The sequence below is a fragment of the Rhincodon typus genome, chromosome 24 (assembly GCF_021869965.1).
Source record: "Rhincodon typus isolate 14 chromosome 24, sRhiTyp1.1, whole genome shotgun sequence".
Lineage (NCBI taxonomy): Eukaryota > Metazoa > Chordata > Chondrichthyes > Orectolobiformes > Rhincodontidae > Rhincodon > Rhincodon typus.
This window is the reverse complement of record NC_063355.1, coordinates 45,834,017-45,853,380: the sequence shown is the minus strand read 5'-3', so window position 1 is coordinate 45,853,380 and position 19,364 is coordinate 45,834,017. Positions and strand designations below refer to the sequence as shown.

Below are 19,364 nucleotides of genomic sequence, written 5' to 3'. Positions count from 1 at the left end.
AGAGTAGTAAGGGCGTGGAATGCCCTGCCTGCAAAAATAGTAGACTCGCCCACTTTAAGGGCATTTAAATGGTCATTGGATAAACATATGGATGATAATGGAATAGTTTAGGTTAGATGGGCTTCAGATTGGTTTTCACAGGTCGGCGCAACATCGAGGGCCGAAGGGCCTGTACTGCGCTGTAATGTTCTATGTTCTATGTTCTATGTACAGCAAGTGAAAAGAATTAGCATAATGTAATCTCAGATCTCAAGGCCAAGTAAGAGAGTGTCAATGCCAAAAGAATGGCAGTAGGCAGTGTTTAGGAGATAAGTAATCTTGATGTTTAATGAAAAGTCGTGCAGGTTGTGTTATGTCTCATGGTCAGTATGTGATTATACCTTTTGAGGAACATGCTCATGATATGATCATTGTATCAGAGCGTATGAACTGAAAATTATACTGGCCGCATGGCCCATCTTCTCCTGGGATCACATGAAACATGGCACATTGCTAGAAATGTGCTCTTCACTTGTAATCTAACTACATGGTGTTTAGACTTGATGTGCCTATGAATGTAATATTTACACATAAAAGCTAGTAGTGGTAACTGAGTATTGGATTTTTTCAATGCCATAATATCCGCATCTAGTTTCTTACTTTATGAAAGATAACCCAAGTCTTGCTGCATCAGGTAAAATTATCGTCTTGGACCCAAAATCACATTAGGGATGAGTTGGAGTTTAAAGTTTTGCTCAGAGTTGAACAGGATGTCAATATTGCTAACCATATCGTCAGTATGGGAACTGACAAAGGGGAAAATGGAGTCTGTGAGAAAAGGGCAGAATTTGTAATGTTGAGTCAGAGGCAGACTGCATCCTTCCCATTGTTTATCTGGGAAATTGTGACACATCCAATACTTTATATTGGACAGTAGGCTTGATAATTGACAAGTTGAGAGTGGCGAAGACAAAGAATAGAGATGGCTGTTACCACTGTACATATTTCACAATTTAGAAGCGTAGAGGAAGCTTTATTCTGTACTTAACACTGTGCTGTAACTTTCCTGGGAGGGTTTGATGGGGGTAATGTAAAGCAAGCTTTCCTGTCGGTTTAAAAGAACAGAGAATGACAGATAAGGGCCTTCTGAGGTGACAACTTCCTTGCTTTATAGTTCTAGCAAACTCTTAGTACATTTCTGTCTGAATACATTCCTGTCTGCAAGGACAATCATGTGGAGCAGAGCTATTAGAGGAATATATGATTCACTTCCATAAATATTATGAAGGTGTCAAGGAGAGACAGAGATTCCACTTGTGACTTCTACAGTGGGTGTTTTAGTCATATTGCAGTCTAAAAGCTGGAATGGGATGTGTTTCAGTACATATGGACACAGCTGGAAGGTGAGAATATATTCAAAGATCTTGGGGAGGAAAGAGAAGTTGGAACTGGAGCAATAATTGACAAAGTTGGATGATTGAAAGTGAGATTTTGAGTGAGGGTGATGGAAATTGTGGAAAGGGAAAGGGTCAGGAAAGAAAATACATGATAATTGCATCATGTATTAATATTGTTCACTTTTAAATTTGGTATTATTACTTCTGTCCTAATAAGAGCAAGATGAAAAGCTTTGATGACACATCTCTTTTTTTCATCAATACTCAGTGATATCATCAAATACCATGACTAGAAAAGGAAGTTTTGAATAGGATTGCTGAAACATGCAATTCAGCAGTAAGTAGTTCTCATGGATGACTTCAGCTTGGAGAAGACAGCAGGATAAAGAAATGAGAAACAATAAGAATTAGGTAGAAGGAGAAAAATAGGGAGATTAAGGGCTGAGAGCATGTGGAAGGAGAGGGAGATGGAGGTAGCTATCTGGGTGATCCTTAGTTTGAAGACAGTTCTTGTGCTCTTTCCGTCATTTGCCAAAACTAAACCAGCTTTCTGGATGAGGGAACAAAGTGAAATTCACACTTGCTACTGAAGTTTTATGATGGAATGAATAGGCAGATGTTCTGGATAGATGGAGTAAATCTTTGATATTCAAAGAATGAGGAGCATTGCATTTTATTTTTGCTTTCCTACTATCAGTAATGATGATGGCTGTTTAAATTAGGATATTTGCATTTACTTTATTTGGTGTTTGTGCATAGTGTTATGAGTTTGTGTATTTATGAAATAAAAACTTAGACCTGCTCTACTTGCTGCCGACATAGAAACATTGAAAATAGAAGCAGGAATAGGCCATTCAGCCCTTTGAGCCTGCTGTGCTGTTAAATATGATCGTGGCTGATCATCAAACTCAGTACCCTGTCCCACTTTCTCCCATGCACTTTGATCTCTTTAGCTCAAAGAACTATATTTAACTCCTCCTTGAAACCATTTAATGTTTTGGCCCCAACTGCTTTCTGTGGTGGAGAATTCCACAGGCTCACCACTGAGTGAAGAACTTTCTCTTCCTCTTGATCCTAAATGCTTAATTCTACGGCCTTGGACTGTGATCCCTTGATTTGGACCCCCCAATCAATGGGAACATCCTTGGTCCATTTACCCTGTCTAATCCTGTTAGATCTTTATAGATTTCCAGGGAATACCCCAGTCATTCTTTTGAACTCCAGTGAACGTGGTCCTAGCTGATCCAGCCTGTCTCCATACATCAGTCCTGCCATCCCAGGAATCAGTCTGGTAAACCTTTGTTGCTGTCCCTCTGAAATAACTCTACATAGGCTGGTATCCAGTCACCAATGCACTCTTTATTTGGCACGTGAACAGTCCTTGACTATAGTACTGCCTTGTATAGAGTCCGGCACTAGAGGGTCAGGAATGTAAGTTTTTATGTAAGCCAGGGCTCCCTGTTTGGGACAGTTAATGTGGTCCCGTCAGGGAGCTCATATTCTGTGACGTCCAGCTGGCTGACCTCATTACAATCACTACACCCTCCATACCCAGAACATTCCTCCGCAGTTAAGAAAACCAAAACTGCTCACAGTACTCAAAGTGCAGTCTCATCAAAGCCCTGTAGAATTTCAGCAAGGCAACCTTGTTCGGTACTCGCATTCTCTCCCTGTGAAGCCGACATACCATTAGCCTTTTTTATTGCTTGCTGCACTTGCATGCTTACTTTCAGCGACTAGTGTACAAGGACACCCCAGGTGTCATTGCACCTCCCCCTTTTCCCAATGTATTGCCAGTTAACAGTCTATCTGTTTTTGCTATCACATTGGATAACCTTGTATTTTATCTGCATTATACTTCATTTCACACGCATTTGCTCACTTGCTTAACTTGTCCAAATCACACTGAAGCATCTCTGCATCCTCCTGACAGCTCACCCAGTTTTGTGAGGCACTTGGAAAAAGTGTGGTGTGAACTGTGAAAATCATTTTGTTGCTGCCAGCGGCATCTTTTGACATTCAGCTGTGGGACGTAACAGCATGCTGGCAACAAGTCACTTTCCTGACCTATGAGCAACAGATACCAGGACCTGGACACTGAAGACAGGAAATAATTTCGCAGAAGGAAGTAGCATTTTAAAAATTATCACTCATATTTTTATTACTTGTTCACTTGTTCTTTTTCTCCTCCTGGAAAATGCCAATAACTCAGCTGATTAATTTTAGAACCCAAGTTCAAATACTGATTTTCTTTTTTTCTTCGTTCGCAGCTAAACGGAACACTTTGCTAACATCGCTGTCTGCTAAGTCCAGTCCCAAGCGCTGTCCTAAAGAGAACCTGTCTCCTGGGTTTAATCATCTCCTTGGCAAAGAAGAAAACATGGTGACAAGGTAATGCTCTCCATTGTTGAATTTAAACTTAAGCATAACAGGTCAATTTCCATGAGTTCTTAATCATATAACAAGATATCAGGGCTTTTCTGTGCAACATGAACACTACAGGATGTGTGCAGAGCTGGAGATGCAGTTCAAAGGCATTTGTTTGAACATGCCTTCGTCCAGAGATTAAACCCTTTTTAATGTTCTACCCATTAACAAAACATTACAAGATATAATTAACGCTGACTAATATTAATGTTTAAAGTACATTTTAAAATGTTTAACAAGTTAGAATGCCATAGAGCATTTATTCTAATTGTCATCAGCATAGAGACATTAACAGCACGGAAGGAACTGTTTGGACAATTGAGATTCAATTGATTTCCCAGCAGTTATAACAAGGTATTTCTGTTTCACTGTGTCTATTTTTAAAATGATATTGCCATTGGTTAATTTTACTGAAAATATTTTCACATTTGCTTTTCTGTATAGCATATTTGAATTTTTCATTTGTAAACCTAGTGTTTGATTAATGACTTCACTTAAGTGACAATGCTCCATCTTGAACTTGCAGTTGTGCTTTTATATGGCAAATATTGTATACAACACTTGGTTGCAAGCAGTAAAATATTACCTACACTGTGCAATTGTTACAGTTGTTAATGCATGTTTTGTCATTTAGCACTCGCCCTAAATTACCAGTAAGCCTTATGCAGTTAAACATACAGACAAAAACACAAGTGTCAGAAAGGAAATAAAAGCAGAAATTGCTGGAGAACCTCAGCAGGTTGGGCGCCATCCAAGGAGAGGGAAACAAAGTTAACGTTTGAGGTCTAGTGAGCCTTCTTCAGTTCTGCTTTCCGACTCTGCTTTCTTTCTATAGATGTCGCTAGACCTACTGAGGGTCTCCAGCAATTTCTATTTTTGTTTCAGAGTTCCAGCATCTGCAGTTCTTTGATTTTGTCAGATAGCAAGGTCAGGTTGGCTCCTATTGGAATATGCTTGAGCAACTGAGAGATAAATAGTCCACTAATTTGTAGACAGTGTTCAACATTGCTTCATGCCAAAGCAGTAATGGATTTGTTGTTGATACCTAAGAATATGACTGCCACATGAATATGATTTTGGCAGAGAAACTCCAAATATAACATTAGACATTTTCATAACCTAGCTTAACATTCAGCGTTAACAATTTGGTTAGTGTTTTATCAGGAAATTGATTTGGGCCTGGTTAAACAACACCTGGATTACCATAATAATGGTATTGAATTGGCTTGAGGTGTTCTAATTTCTGTGTATCTAGCCTGCTGAGTTTGGAACAAAATTAGCACTCTGCAGAGGGTTTTTAGTTGTTCAGAGAATCGTTGTTTTCAGAATGCATCATTTTATTCTTAGGTTTGACGTAAACTTGGATGGAATGGAGCTTCCAAATTCAGACCCATCTCACAGTTCAAGCCCAAGAAAGAGACTTCAGTTCCTACCACTTGAAAATACAAAAGGTAACCACACAGAACATAAAATTATTTGAAATATTTTGCAGAATTGCAAAATTAAGAAAATAGATTTATTTTAACTACTCATTTTTAAAAAAGTGTGAAACTTTTTTTGCAGCAGTATAAAATTCAACGAATTGTGTTCATGCTAAGTTTCAAGTTGAAACATTTTTTCAGATTCTGTATTAAATGCGGTGAAGCTGGGGTCTGTTACTAGTCGTCCAGGTTGGGAAGACAAGATGACCACTTTTCTCCAGAAAGAGAAGAAAATTCCAATGCTACAAACTCCCTATGAGACAGAACTGACATACAAAGCAAGAATGGAGGCACTAGGAGAGACTGAGAAACTCTTTGATGCACTTACGCAAGAAAAGCAGCAGGTAATAAAAGCAAATTACAATTCATGCCCATTAATTTGGAGTGATTTTGGTTAAGTTAAATTATTTGTTTATTAGCAATATGGAATTTTGTGAAACTCTTCAATTGACAATGTATCAATTAATATACAATTTTTTTTTTGCATTGTTTGTTACCTTTAGTAGATTCTATAAGTGATCTCATTTACAGTCGGCCAAAATAATCACTGTGTCCAGCAAAGTACGCAGCATATAAACTTCAGGGGCAGATGTGATGTAGTGATGATCAGAATGATATGGTAAACTTGAAGTTCAGTCTCACCCTCTGGGGCACAATAGCCAAAGCAGCTGATGTAATTTAAATTACATTAAGAAATCTAGTACCGTAAGTAATGACCGTGACAATTTTCATTGCTGCAAAGCCCATTTAATGCCCTTCAGGAAAAGGAATCTGCCAACCTTATCTGGCCTACCTGTAATTCCTGACCCAGAGCAATGTGGTTGACTCTTAACTGCCCATTCTAAATGACTGTCCTATGAAGTGGCCAACAGACCTCTCAGTCCAAAGGTATTTGGGGATGGGAATCAAATCATAGAAAGTTTATTGCATTGATAAAGACCACTCTGCTCATCGTATCCATGCCAACTGAAAAATGAGCCACAAAAATTAATCCCAATGTCCTGCATTTGATCCATAGCCATGCAGGTCATGGGACTTGAGGTACTTTTGTAGGTGACCGTGAAACCACTTCTGATCGATAGGGGGAAAACTCATCTGGATTTGCATCAGGAGATCTGCCATCCTTGCCTGGTCTGGCCGGCGTGTGACTCCAGACCCACAGCCAGTGTGGTTGGCTCTGGGCTGCCCTCTGGGCAATTGGGGAAGGACGATAAAGGCCAGAGACATCCTCATCCTGTGAATGAGTAAATAAAGTGTCTTCCAGGAGCTTTATAAAACACTAGTTGTCTTTTCCCTAGCATGGGGGATTTCAAGACTAGGGGGCACAGTTTTAAGGTGAGAGGTGAGAGATTTTAAAAAAGAGAGGCAAATGTTTTAGACAGAAGGTGGTTTGTGTGTGGAATGAACTTCCTGAGGAAGTGGTGGATGTGGGTACAGTTACAATGTTTAAAAGACATTTGAATAGGTACACGAATAGGAAAGGTTTGGAGGGATATGGGCCAAGCGCGGTCAGGTGGGACTAGTTTAGTTTGGGATTGTAGTCGGCACAAACTGGTTGGACCGAAGGGTCTGTTTCTGTGCTGTATGACTCTATGCCTTTCAGATGAGTCTCAGGTTTCTGGCTCTACTACCCTTTCAGGGAACGAATTCTAAATTCTTAACGCACCAGGGGTGAAAAATTCTGCCCTCATCTCCCCTCTAATCTTTAATCTACATTATCATTTTAAGTCTGTGCTTTTAGTCTCTTATCTCTTTGCTAAGGTAAGTAGACTCTTTCTCATCCATTGTATCCTGGCCCCTAACATATTTTTGTACATATCAATCAAATCTTCCCTAAGCCTTGTCTGTTGCAAAGAGAACAGCCCCAGCCTATCCAATTTTTCCTTATTGCTGGATTTTTTCAGTCCTGGCAACATTGTTCATTAATCTCCTACTTAATGAGGTGGACCTATGTGCACAGTGCTCCAGTAAAGATTCCTGCAGTTTCAAAGCTGGCCCACACAGTGCTGCCTACATCCTCTGAATACACGCATTGGACGGATAATGGTTTCCTGTTCTTCAGGTATTGCCAGCCTGTACTGATCAGTTTTTATAGTTGATTGATCTTTTGCTTTTATTGAACTCAAGGAATGCTTTAATGTTTGGACTGTAAAACCAAATTAACCTGATCAACTCTCTTGCCGTTGAATTAAATCATATATCCTAATATGAATCATGGAGCATGTACTTGCATTGTTTGAGATTCTGTTGTTTTTTCATATGAATAGTCTTAAAATGGGTTTTGAGTCGAGCCTTGTCTGATATGGTTAACTATTTCAAGCAGTCCCTTGATGAGATTTGAACCCAGTAGCAACCAAGAGAATTCAAAAGAGTTTGAAACAATAATTTAAGGTTGACGATATTTTTAATCTGTACAAGTCTTTGAAGAGAGACTCTTTTAAAAGTCACCACACAACACCATAATAGTTGGAAATGACTAGTCAAAAGTGTGTGATAGGACAAATAGTAACTAGTAGAAATGCTGGTAGACAAGATAACTAAGTCAATCCTGTAAGAAGACTTTTTTAAACTTTGCAAATTTCGGTATGCAAACAAATGTTAATTTTTTATACTGAACTTTTTAAAAAATCTTTGTTCTTATTCTATATAGAGTCATAAAGATGTATAGCATGGAAACAGACCCTTCAGTCAACTTGACCATGTCGATCAAATGGCTTAAATTAATCTAGTCCCATTTGCCAGCATTTGGCCTGTATCCCTCTAAACCCTTCTATTCATATACCCATCCAGATGCCTTTTAAATGTTGTAATTATGCCAGCTTCTACCACTTCCTCTGGCAGTTCATTCCATATGTATCATATACCCTCTAGTTTTGGACTCCCCTACCCTTGTGAAAAGACCTTGGCTATTCACCCTATCTATGCCCCTCATGATTTTATAAACTTCTATAAGGTCACCTCTGTCTCCAATGCTCCAGGGAAAATAGCCCCAGCCTATTCAGCCTCTCCCTATAGCTGAAACCCTCCAACCCTGGCAACATCCTTGTAAATCTTGTCTGAACCCTTTCAAGTTTCACAACATCCTTCCTATATCAGGGAGACCAGAACTGAACGCAGTATTCGAAAAGTGGCCTAACCAATGTGTTTATTGACCAGAATAAAGCAAATTTATGAGCTGAGTAAGATGAGGTCTGAATTAGTGTTAACCTATTTTATCTTTGGAAATTAAAGAAATGAACTATTCAGTTTCCAAGAGTTTTATTGTTCTGTTTCTCAGTTTTCCTTTCAAAACTAGCTGCAAGTTAGGAAAAAAGTCCATATGAATGAAAATTAAAAAATGGATCATTTGTAGGGGAATAATGTAAATTATTTAATCATGGAAAGATGAGGGAACGAGCGCTACTTAAGCAAAGACTGACAGGTCAAGGAGGCGGGGATGAGAGGGAGGGTTGGTCGTGGGATGAGGCTGGGTGTGGGGAGATTTTGAAACTAGTAAAGTTTCTCCACAGCCAAGGATATATTTCCCTCCCCACCCCTATCTGCCTTCTGTAGGGACCACTCTCTCCACGACTCCCTCGTCTGCTCCACACTCCCCACTAGCCCCACCACCCCCGGCACCTTTCCCTGCAACTGCAGGAAGTGCTACGCCAGCCCCTACACCTCCCCCCTCATCTCCATCCAAGGACCCAAAACGACCTTCCACATCAGACAGATGTTCACCTGCACATCCGCTAATGTGGTCTACTGCATCCATTGCTCCCGATGTGGCCACCTCTACGTCGGTGAGACCAAGCGGAGGTTCGGAGACCGCTTTGTAGAGCACCTGCGCTCTGTTTGCGACAAACGACAACACCTTCCAGTCGCGAACCACTTCAACTCCCCCTCCCACTCCCTGGATGACATGTCCAACCTGGGCTGCCTCCAGTGTCACAACGATGCTACCTGGAAACTGGAGAAGCAGCACGTCCTATTCCGCCTTGGGAGTCTACAACCCAGTGGTCTCAATGTGGACTTCAGTAGTTTCAAAATCTCCACACCTCGGCCTCATCCCATGACCAACCCTCCTCTCATTCTTGCCTCCTTGACCTGCTTGTCTTCTCTCCCACCTATCCGCTTCTCCCACCTCACTGACCAATCCCCACCACTGCCTACCTGCACACACCTATCACCATCCCACCTACCTACCCCAGCCCCAACCCCCTCTCTATTTAAGAGCTCCCTTCCCCCTCCCCCATTTCTGAAGAAGGATCCTGACCCAAAACATCAGCTTTCCTGCTCCTCTGATGCTGCCTGGCCTGCCGTGTTCCTCCAGCTCCACACTGTGTTTTCTCTGACTCCAGCATCGACAGTTCTTACTATCTCCCTGCTTAAGCAAATATGTGAAATTAATCAAGACCAGAGAATAACAGTGATGAAATTTTAACTACCCTGAAATAAACTGGCAAGGAGAGGCAGTGATACGGTTAAGGGAATTACTTTTAAAATGTATGAAGTACACCTAAACCCCTGCAAGACTGCCACATACAAAATAACATGAAAAAAATAGAAAATATGCTGATGTTATTCAATTTTGCAAATGATGAAGATGGTATCAATTATGCAACAGAATGTAGGCTAGCAGAATTGGCAGGCAAATAGTAGATAAAATTTAGTAGTGAGGTGAATTTGGTGGAAGAAATTGGAAGAGGCAATGTAGACTTATTGGTACAAAGAGTGTTCAAAAACAGACCTCTGAGGGTTTATGTGTGCATATCTTTGAAGATGGTAGGATATACTGAGAGAGTACTCAGCAAAGTATCAATCCTGTCGTCTATAAACATTGGCTTTGAATACAAAAGCAGGGAAGTTGACTGAATATGTAGAAATGTCTGAGCATTACTGGAGTATTGCTTTCAGTCTGGTCACCACAAGCTGTGACAGACTGCAAGGGTACAGAGGACATTTACCAGAATGATTTCAGGAATGAGGGATTTTAGCTACAACCTAAGATTTGAATTGCTGGGGTTGTTCTCCTTGGAGCAAAAGAGGTTCTTGACAGTCTAATAGCAGTGTACTAAATTAGGATGGAAACGAATAAAAATGGTTCCTGTTAGTTGTTGTTACAAAGACCAAGGGTCACAGGTTTAGGTTTTGGCAAAAGATGTAGGGGGAAGTGTGAAGGTGAATATTTTATGCATCAAAATGACTTGGAATTGTGCATTTTCGGGGTGATAGAAATGGTGATGAAAAATTCCTTTAAAGGAAATATACAGCATTGATCGAAATAGGGATAGTGAGGTATATGTGACTGAGTGTATTGCTATGCAGTAAGCAAACATGGACTCAGTGGAGCTGAATGACCACCTTCTGATCTGTAAAGACTGTTATTCAATTACAAGAAAGGGAGCACTGTTGGGTGTAGTAGTGAGGAATTAACCAGAGAAAAAGGAGTAGGCCATTTAGCTCTTTGTGCCTCTTCAACCATTCACTGACAAAAATGTTAGGAAGCAAGAGCAAAGTAACTTCAAAACTAAATTTATTTAAGGAATGTGAAAAGAAATAGTGAAGCATTTAAAGAATTAAAATGAATTGAAGATATAATCTCAAGGATTTGAAAAGAGGAGATTATTTTTGAGTAACCTTAAGTTCTTTGAAGAGGTAACAGGCAGATAAGAGTCATACTTTGGATGTAATATTTGAATATCCAAAAGATCTTTGATAAGGTACTGCACGGTAGACTGATATATGGAATCAGGACAAGTAGGCAAATGGAGTAGGCAAGTTGGCGACAAATCAGATTGAAGTTGCTGAAAAAGCTCAGCAGGTCTGGTAGTATCTGTGAAGGAAAATCAAAGTTAATGTTTCGGGTCCAGTGACCCTTGCTCACAACAGTTCCGAGTTAGAATAGCTATTTCTTTTAACCAAAACAAATAAATCACCTGGGGTTCATTTTGAGAGGTAGAAAGTTGAGAAGTAGGAATGTTATATTGAACATGTGTCACACCTTAGTTAGACCATATTTTTGGTTAGACCATATTCGAAGTACTATTAAATGCTTTCTCGTGCTGTAGATTTCTGACTTTCTATATCTGAATTCTGTTCTCCATGTTATAGAGGCATTAGGGAATATGCACTAGAATGATACCAGAACTGACATTTTATAGCTAATAGGAAAAATTGAATAAGAAAGGAATCTTTTCTAGAGAAAAGAGAAGGCTTGAGGGGTGACTTTACAGTGGTCTTGAGTTTATGAATGGGTTTGGTGGGGTAGGCAGAGGCAAAATACTTCCAATTATAGTTAGAAGCCAAGGTCCATAAATATAAAGAGTCGCTAACAAATCAAGTGGGACTTCATAAGGAATATGTTTAACCAGATAATGGTTAGAATATGGAATGCCCTACCATATGGACTAGTGTTGTAAAGCACAGAAGAGACCCTTCAGCCCATCATGTCTGCAATGACCTATCTACATTAATCCCGCTTTCCAGCAGTTGGCCCATAGCCTTAAATGTTATGACATTTAATGTTCTGAGGAAGGGTCACTCTACCCGAAATGTTAACTCTGATTTCTCTCCAAAGGTGCTCCCAGACCTGCTGAGTTTCTCCAAGAATTTCGTTTTTGTTTGTTTCTCATCTACCCTTTATGCTACCTTAGAATCTTCATATGTTTCAATAAGATCGCTTCTCTTTCTTATAACTTAAATAACTATAGGCTAAATCTGTTCAACGTTTTCTCATAAAACTATCTCTTCAACCCTCACTCAATGTAATGAATCTGTTCCAAGCTACCTGTGATGCAAGTATATCCCATGCAGTACCCCATTTGTGGTGTATACCCCATTTTTGCTCATTCATTTGACTTATTCTCATCCCCATTACAGCTTCTTGGTATTCTCATAAATTATTTTCCTTCCGGTTCTTGTATCATCAGCAAATTTAGTTGCAATACATTTGGCCCCTTCGTCCAAGTCAATGATGAAGAATGTATAGGCCCCAGCACTGATACCTGTGGCAGTGCACTAGCTGTAGTTTGCCAAGCTGTAAATGACTCCTTTATTCTGACTCTGTTGGCTATTAGTTAGCAAAGGCTTTGTCTGTGCTATATCAATGCTCTATCGTCACTAATACCATAAATTCTTACCTTATGTAACAACCTCTTATGTCACACTTTTTTAGACTTTTGGAAATCCAAACATGTTTAATCTTCTAGTTCCCCTTTATCCATCCTGTTGTATCCTCAAAGAACTTTAATAAATATATCAAACATGATTTCCCTTTCACTAAGCCATGTTGACACTGCCTAATTATATTATGATTTTCCAATACCCTGCTACTCCCTCTTTAATAATGGCATTTCCCATGACAGACCTATGGCTATCAGGCCTCTGGTTCCCTTCATTCTGTCGTAGTGCTTTCTTAAACTGAGCAGTTACATTTGTGGGTTTCCAATTTTCTGGAATCTTTCCAGAATTTAGGAAATTTTGGAACATTGCTACCAACCCCATCCACTATCTCTGCAGCCACTTACAAGCCCTCAGGATGCAGGCTGCAAGTTCTGGGAGACTTGTCAGCCTTCAGTCTGGTTTCAAATGGCCAAGAAGTTTGAGTGAGATTACTTTGTCAGTAATAACTTTGTAAGATGATATAAATTGTAATTCACACTACAGAAGGTTAAGAGGAGGCTTTTATAGAGAATAAGCACTGACGTGAGTCTGTTAAACTGAATGGCCTAGCTACAAGTGTTTGTGGAAGTAATAATGCTAGCAATTACAGAGCAATGTGTCAAATTCCATTAAAAGGCAAGCAATGAGAGTTCTTGAGGGAATGACAGACTCTACTGAATCCTCGCAGTTATCCTTCAGTTCCGACACAAACAAAGTTGCTGGAAAAGCTCAGCAGGTCTGGCAGCATCTGTGAAGGAGAAAACAGAGTTAACGTTTCGGGTCCGGTGACCCTTCCTCAACTGATGGTGGCTGGGAAAACGTCATTTTTTATGCAGAAAATAGGGAGGTGGGTGGGGTACGGAGTAAACGATAGAGCCCAAAGAGAGAGAAAGACAGTTGGACAGACAAAGGAGTTGCTAACGATCAGGCTGGGAGGGTGAGCAGTTGTTAATGGGGACTGTTAGTGACTAACAACAAAGGGTGTGTAATGGCAGGCTATGTGGTAACAAGGCCTGGTGTGTGGGGTGGAGGTGCTGGGACGTGGGAGAGTTTAGGCCCTAAAATTATTGAACTCAATATTGAGTCCAGAGGGCTGTAGGGTCCCCAAGCAGAAAATGAGGTGTTGTTCCTCCAGCTTGTGTTGGGTTTCGCTGGAACACTGCAGCAAGCCAGAGACAGAGATGTTGGCCAGAGAGCAGGGTGATGCATTGAAGTGGCAGGCAACAGGTAGTTCAGGGTCTTTTTTTGCGGCAGAACGTAGATGCTCTCACCAAGTCTACGCTTCGTTTTCCCAATGTACAGGAGACCACATTGTGAGTAGCAAATGCAGTAGACTAGATTGTGGGAAGTGCAGGCGAAGTGTTGCTTCACCTGGAAGGTATGTTTGGGCCCTTGGATACCGTGGAGGGAGGAGGTAAATGGGCAGGCGTTGCACCTTTGCCGGTTATAGGGGAAAGTGCCAAAGGGCTCTGGGCAGGTGTTGGGGGTGAAGGAAGTGTGGACCAGGGTGCCCCGGAGGGAACGGTCCCTGCGGAAGGTGGACAAGGGAGGGGAGGGAAATATGTGTCTGCTGGTGGCATTTCGCTGGAGGTGGTGGAAGTGATGTCTGATGATCTTCTGGATGTGGATGCTGGTGGGATGGTAGGTGAGGATAAGGGGAATCCTATCGCTGTTGCAGGAGGGAAGAGAAGGGATGAGGGCAGCAGTGTCGGAGATGGGTTGGACCTGGTTGAGGGCCCTGTTGACAACGGAGCTGGGGAATCCTCGGTTGAGGAAGAAAGTGGACATTTCAGAGGCTCCCTTGTTGAAGTTGGCCTCATCTGAACATATGCGATGGAGACGGAGGAACTGACAGAATGGGATGGAGTCTTTACAGGAAGTGGGGTGTGAGGATGTTTGTTTACAAACCTACTGACTCACACTGCTACCTGGACTAAACATCTTCGACAAGGGAGCCTACGAAATGTCCACCTTCAGGATGAAAGGAATACTAATACAAAGTTCAGGAAAACAATTACGTAAAATCACAAATCTGTTTCCCTTGCACAGAACAGAATTTTTAAATTCTGGGGTAGGTCTAAAAGTTATGTCATCCTGAATTGGTTGTTCTTCAACGTCCTGGAGATTACCAGAAACTGAACTGAACTAACCATTTGAATACTGTGACTAAAAGAGTAGGTCAGAGACTCAGAATTCTGCTGTAATTAACTCACCTCCTGTCTCCCCAAAGCCTGTGCACCAGTACAACACTCGAGTCCAGAGAGTGATCGAATACACTCCACTTGGCTGAATGAATGCATCTTCGACAACATTCAAGAAGCTTGACACCATTCGGGACAAAGCAGCCCATCTTATTGGCATCGCATGCACCACCTTGAACATTGTAAATCTGTGCTGCAGGGAGTCAGTGACTGTAGTGTATACCATCTACAAGATACATTCAATAACCCACCCAGGATCCCTGAGCACTTTTTTCCAACCAGAAGGACAATGGCAGCAGATATACTGGAACACATTACAACCTGCAAGTCCCTCTCCAAGTCTCACACCTTCCTGACTTGTAAATTCCTCCATTATCTCAAAATTCTGGAATTTCCTTCCCTTCCCAGTAACACTCTGGGTATATCTGTAGCAACTTAAGGAGGCAGGTCACCACCATCTTCTCTTGGGAATGAGGGATGGGCAATAAATGCTGGCAGGCTTAGCCAGCAATGCCCGACATCCCACAATGAATAACTGAAAACAAAAATTGCAGTTCAAGTTGGTAAAAAGGTGAATAGCCAGTATGAATTGATTGTCATAAGCAATCTATGCAGAGAAACAGACAGAATCATGTAGCACAGAAGCAGACCCTTTGGTCCAACTCATCCATGCCAACCAGGTATCCCAAACTTAACTAGTCCCATTTGCTTGCATTTGGTTCCTATCCCTCTAAATCCTTCCTATTTGTGTACCCATCCAAACATTTTTTAAATATTGTAATTGAACCCACCTCTACCACTTCTTCTGGCAGCTCATTCCATACACGTACCACCCTCTGTTGAAAAGGTTGCCCCTCGGATTCTTTTAAATCTTTCTCTCTCACCTTAAACCTATGCCCTTTGGGTTTGGACACTCCTACCCTTGGAAAAAGACTTTGGCTATTCACTTTATCTATGCCCCTTGTAATTTTATAAACCTCTATAAGGTCACCCCTCAGCCTCCAATGCTCCAGGGGAAAAAAAGTCCCAGCCTCTCCTTGTAACTCAAACCCTTCAGTTCTGGCAATGCTCTTGTAAATTTTTTCCACGCCCTTTCTAGGTTAATGACATCATTTCTATAGGAGAGTGTTGTTTCTATAGGAGAGAATTGTACGTATTACTCCAAAAGTGACCTCACCAATGTCTTGTACAGCCACAAAGTGACATCCCAACTCCTGCACTCAATGCTCTGACCAATGAAAGCAAGCTTGCCAAACACCACCACCACCATCCACCTGTCTATCTGTGACCCCACTTTCAAGGAACTATAAACCTGCAGCCCTAGGTCCCTCTGTTCAACAACACTCCCAACGACTGTACCGTTAACTGTATAACTCCTGCCCTCTCCTATTTCTGCAGAAGGGTCCAGACCCGAAACGTCAGCTTTCCTGCTTGGCCTGCTGTGTTCATCCAGGTCCACACCCTGTTATCTCTAACTCCTGCCCTGATTTGTCTTGTCAAAATGCAACACTTCTCATTTATGTAAGTTAAACTCCATCTACCACTTCTCAACCCATTGGCGAATTGATCAATATCTCTTTGTACTCTTGGATAACCTTCTTCACTGTCCAATATACCACCAAATTTTCATGTCATCCGCAAACTTACTAACCATACCTTCTATATTCTCATCCAAATCGTTGATATAAATGACAAACGACAGTGGACCCAGAACCAATCCTTGCAGCACATTGCTGGTCACAGGCCTACAGTCCAGTTCTGAAATACAAAACAATGACAAAGGAGGTTGCGAATTAAAATTAATGAAAATGACCAAGCAGGTCAGACTATAACATTTATAGTGTAAAATGTAAAACTGAAACATGCCAAGTAAGTACATCTGGCTGCATTTGTAATGCATGCATTCAAGGAAGTTCACAGTTTATTTTGTTATAACCAAAACAAAATGTCACAGCATAACTTAGTGAATGTAGCAGCTTTTTCCTTTGCCAAGTCTTTTTTAACATGTTGCCATAGCTTAATTTACTATCTTAATTTTGCACTCCAGATTGAAGCTGCACTAAGTCGCATACCTGGTTCAACAGGTAGAATGACTCTGCAAGCAAGGCATGAAAAGGTATGATCGAATTTGGCTGTAACCTGTGTTTTATTGTAATGGAATTAGGTTCGATGAATTTTGACGTATTATTTGCCTTAATTTCTGCCAGTGTAAGGAGACAAGCAAAAATGCATGAAGTGGTGACTACATCACACAATGTAGGCTAGCAGCAATAAAATATGAAATTACTTACTAGTTTTCAATAGTCAGGCAACTAAAATGAGATTTTCTAATCAGTGATATCTTTGAAAGATCGCAGGAACTGAGATAAATTATTACAACAAGAATCTAAGTAAAATTGAAGAGAATCGGAGGGGCCCTTTTTGGACTCTATAACCAGAATAATCTTTGGAACCAGAATGACATTGGTCAGCCCCAAGCTAGTTAGTTCAAACCTATCACAGCAAATAGTGAAATTGAATTCTATATATCTAGTAACTTGTAGTTTGATGGGAGAAAATTTGCCAGACCGCTCATAAAAAGAGCATTTTTTCACCTATGTTTTTGAAGGGAAAAAAACACAATCTGATAGCTTTGGATCATGGCTTCTGGTCTGCGAGTTGGTTTCTGGTGCCTGCAGAAATGACACTCCAATCACTTTGTCTAGAGATAGGTAATTAATATGGCCTTGCCAATATTAGCCACATCCTGAAACAGTGGGATTAGAATTGTCAGGTTGTTGATTTTGACTGGCCTGGACTTGGTGGACTGAAGAGACTTTTTGTGTGCTGTAGATCTCTATGGCTCTATGACTAATAGATAATTAAATAAAAAACAAATAATTGAAATCATAGCATGAATGGCTACTGTGCTATGGCAGACAAATCGATATTGCAGTTACTAAAAGTTGGAAATTAGAGTCCACATGGAAGGAGGCAGGAACAAATATTGAAGATTGGGATCTCTACAAGAACCAGAACAGACCAAAACCAACAGGCAGCTATTACTTGAGGGGAAATAGTATGTCAACAAATAATCATGTATATGCAATAGCTGTAAAGTATTTTTGAATGAAACATTTTAAAAAGCCTGTGACAATTTTTAAATGATGTGGAGATGCTGGTGTTGGACTGGAGTGGACAAGGTCAAAAATCACACGACACCAGGTTCACCTGGGGAAGGAGTGAGACTCCGAAAGCTTGCGTCTTCGAATAAATCTGTTGGACTATAACCTGGTGTCGTGTGATTTTTGACAGTTTTTAAACTTTTTCTTCCATTTCCTAACTATCTAAATAATCTTCATGAAAGTTGCAGATAGGTAGTCTGACTTTCAGGGAAAACGTGTAATGAACTGTGTATAAAATAAACACATTCTCTCAGAAATCTAACTCGGCTGAAACAATTTGAAAAGCCTAAAGCCTGTAGTAGAATTCACAGATCATCCTCTCATCACAAACCACATTTTGCATACTTGCACCCCATATACTTGAATGTGCATACGCTTGCATTATGTATTGCTATAATTTGAACTGTTTTCACAGGAAGCTTTGGAAGATCGTTTAGAAAGAATCAATCGCGATCTAGGATCAATCCGTATGACATTGAAGCGATTTCATGTTTTACGAACTTCTGCAAATTTGTAAACTGTTTTCTGTTCGTTCTTGACCAAATCATTACTTGCACTAAAACGACATGTATATGCACATTTCTCATTGATAAAAGATAGGTTTATTTTGGAATATTGAAACTGAATGATGGCCTTAATATGTGTGTCTATATATTAGAGGTCACACTGTATGTGTAAGAAAACATTCTGTGCCTTTTTAACAAATGTAGTCCATATCTTACTAGTTTTGTGACTTAAAAATTAGAACCAAATCCCCACAAGATTATATTTTAGTAATGTTTAGAGAATGCACAATATCTGTACTTTTGTATTGGATGTAGACCATATAGACTGGTTACTGCTTGTAAAACTTGCACCAAGATGTAAATTGCAAGAAAATATTCTGCAGACTTGGGAGTTTTGTTTCTCAGAATTTTTAAACATTTTATATTTGATGTTGCAATACATTTTGTTGAACTAATTTTTCAAAAAAAAATGAGAAGTTAAATAAACTGATAGGCCAGACCTTGTTGCAATAAAGTGTCTTAATTCAAAGGGGATATGTTGAAAGAAAAATCTATGTATTTATTTACTTTTTGGTTCCTGCAGCAATTTCGTAGAATCTGTGAAATTGATGCCAGTTTCTTTAACAGTGTGCACATCACTCAACCTCCAAGTTCCTCTCTAATTACTAATCTATTAACATTTTTGCTGTAGAGCTAATGCTTGTGAGTTGTGAACCATGAATTTTTGCCTCCCTAGCTTAATTATTGCGGTGCAGCTATGACACTGGAAATACATCTGACAGTATGGAAAATTATCCATGTGCGCCAAATGCTGGAATCCAATCCCTCTACCATCTTGATGGATGAACAGAAATTGATGTAAGAATATTGCCACCAAAATTTTGGATGAGTTTATAATAAAGGAGGGTAAAATGTGGGAGCCTAACCGGGAGTGCATTGGAACAGTCAAACCTGGTGATAATGGCATGAATGAGGGTTGAACTTGTATTGATGAAAATAGATGGTCTTTATAATAGCACAGATGCATGCATCGCGACCAATCAACTTGGATTTTAGAACAAAGAAC

General features: G+C 40.3%; 1 protein-coding gene across 4 annotated transcripts in view; it reads left to right on the top strand.

The window, feature by feature from the left end:
- LOC109936133 (M-phase phosphoprotein 9-like) overlaps nt 1-18,797 on the top strand; it is a 77,621-nt gene extending 58,824 nt beyond the window's left edge. For all 4 annotated transcript variants that reach the window (XM_048611265.1, XM_048611266.1, XM_048611267.1 and 1 more), the window contains 5 exons: nt 3,647-3,767; nt 5,151-5,254; nt 5,426-5,628; nt 16,676-16,744; nt 18,208-18,797. In XM_048611265.1, coding sequence (XP_048467222.1) covers nt 3,647-3,767; nt 5,151-5,254; nt 5,426-5,628; nt 16,676-16,744; nt 18,208-18,309 — 599 coding nt within the window. In that variant the 3' untranslated portion in view covers nt 18,310-18,797. The remainder of the gene's footprint in view (nt 1-3,646; nt 3,768-5,150; nt 5,255-5,425; nt 5,629-16,675; nt 16,745-18,207) is intronic.
- Nucleotides 18,798-19,364: the final 567 nt, after the last annotated feature.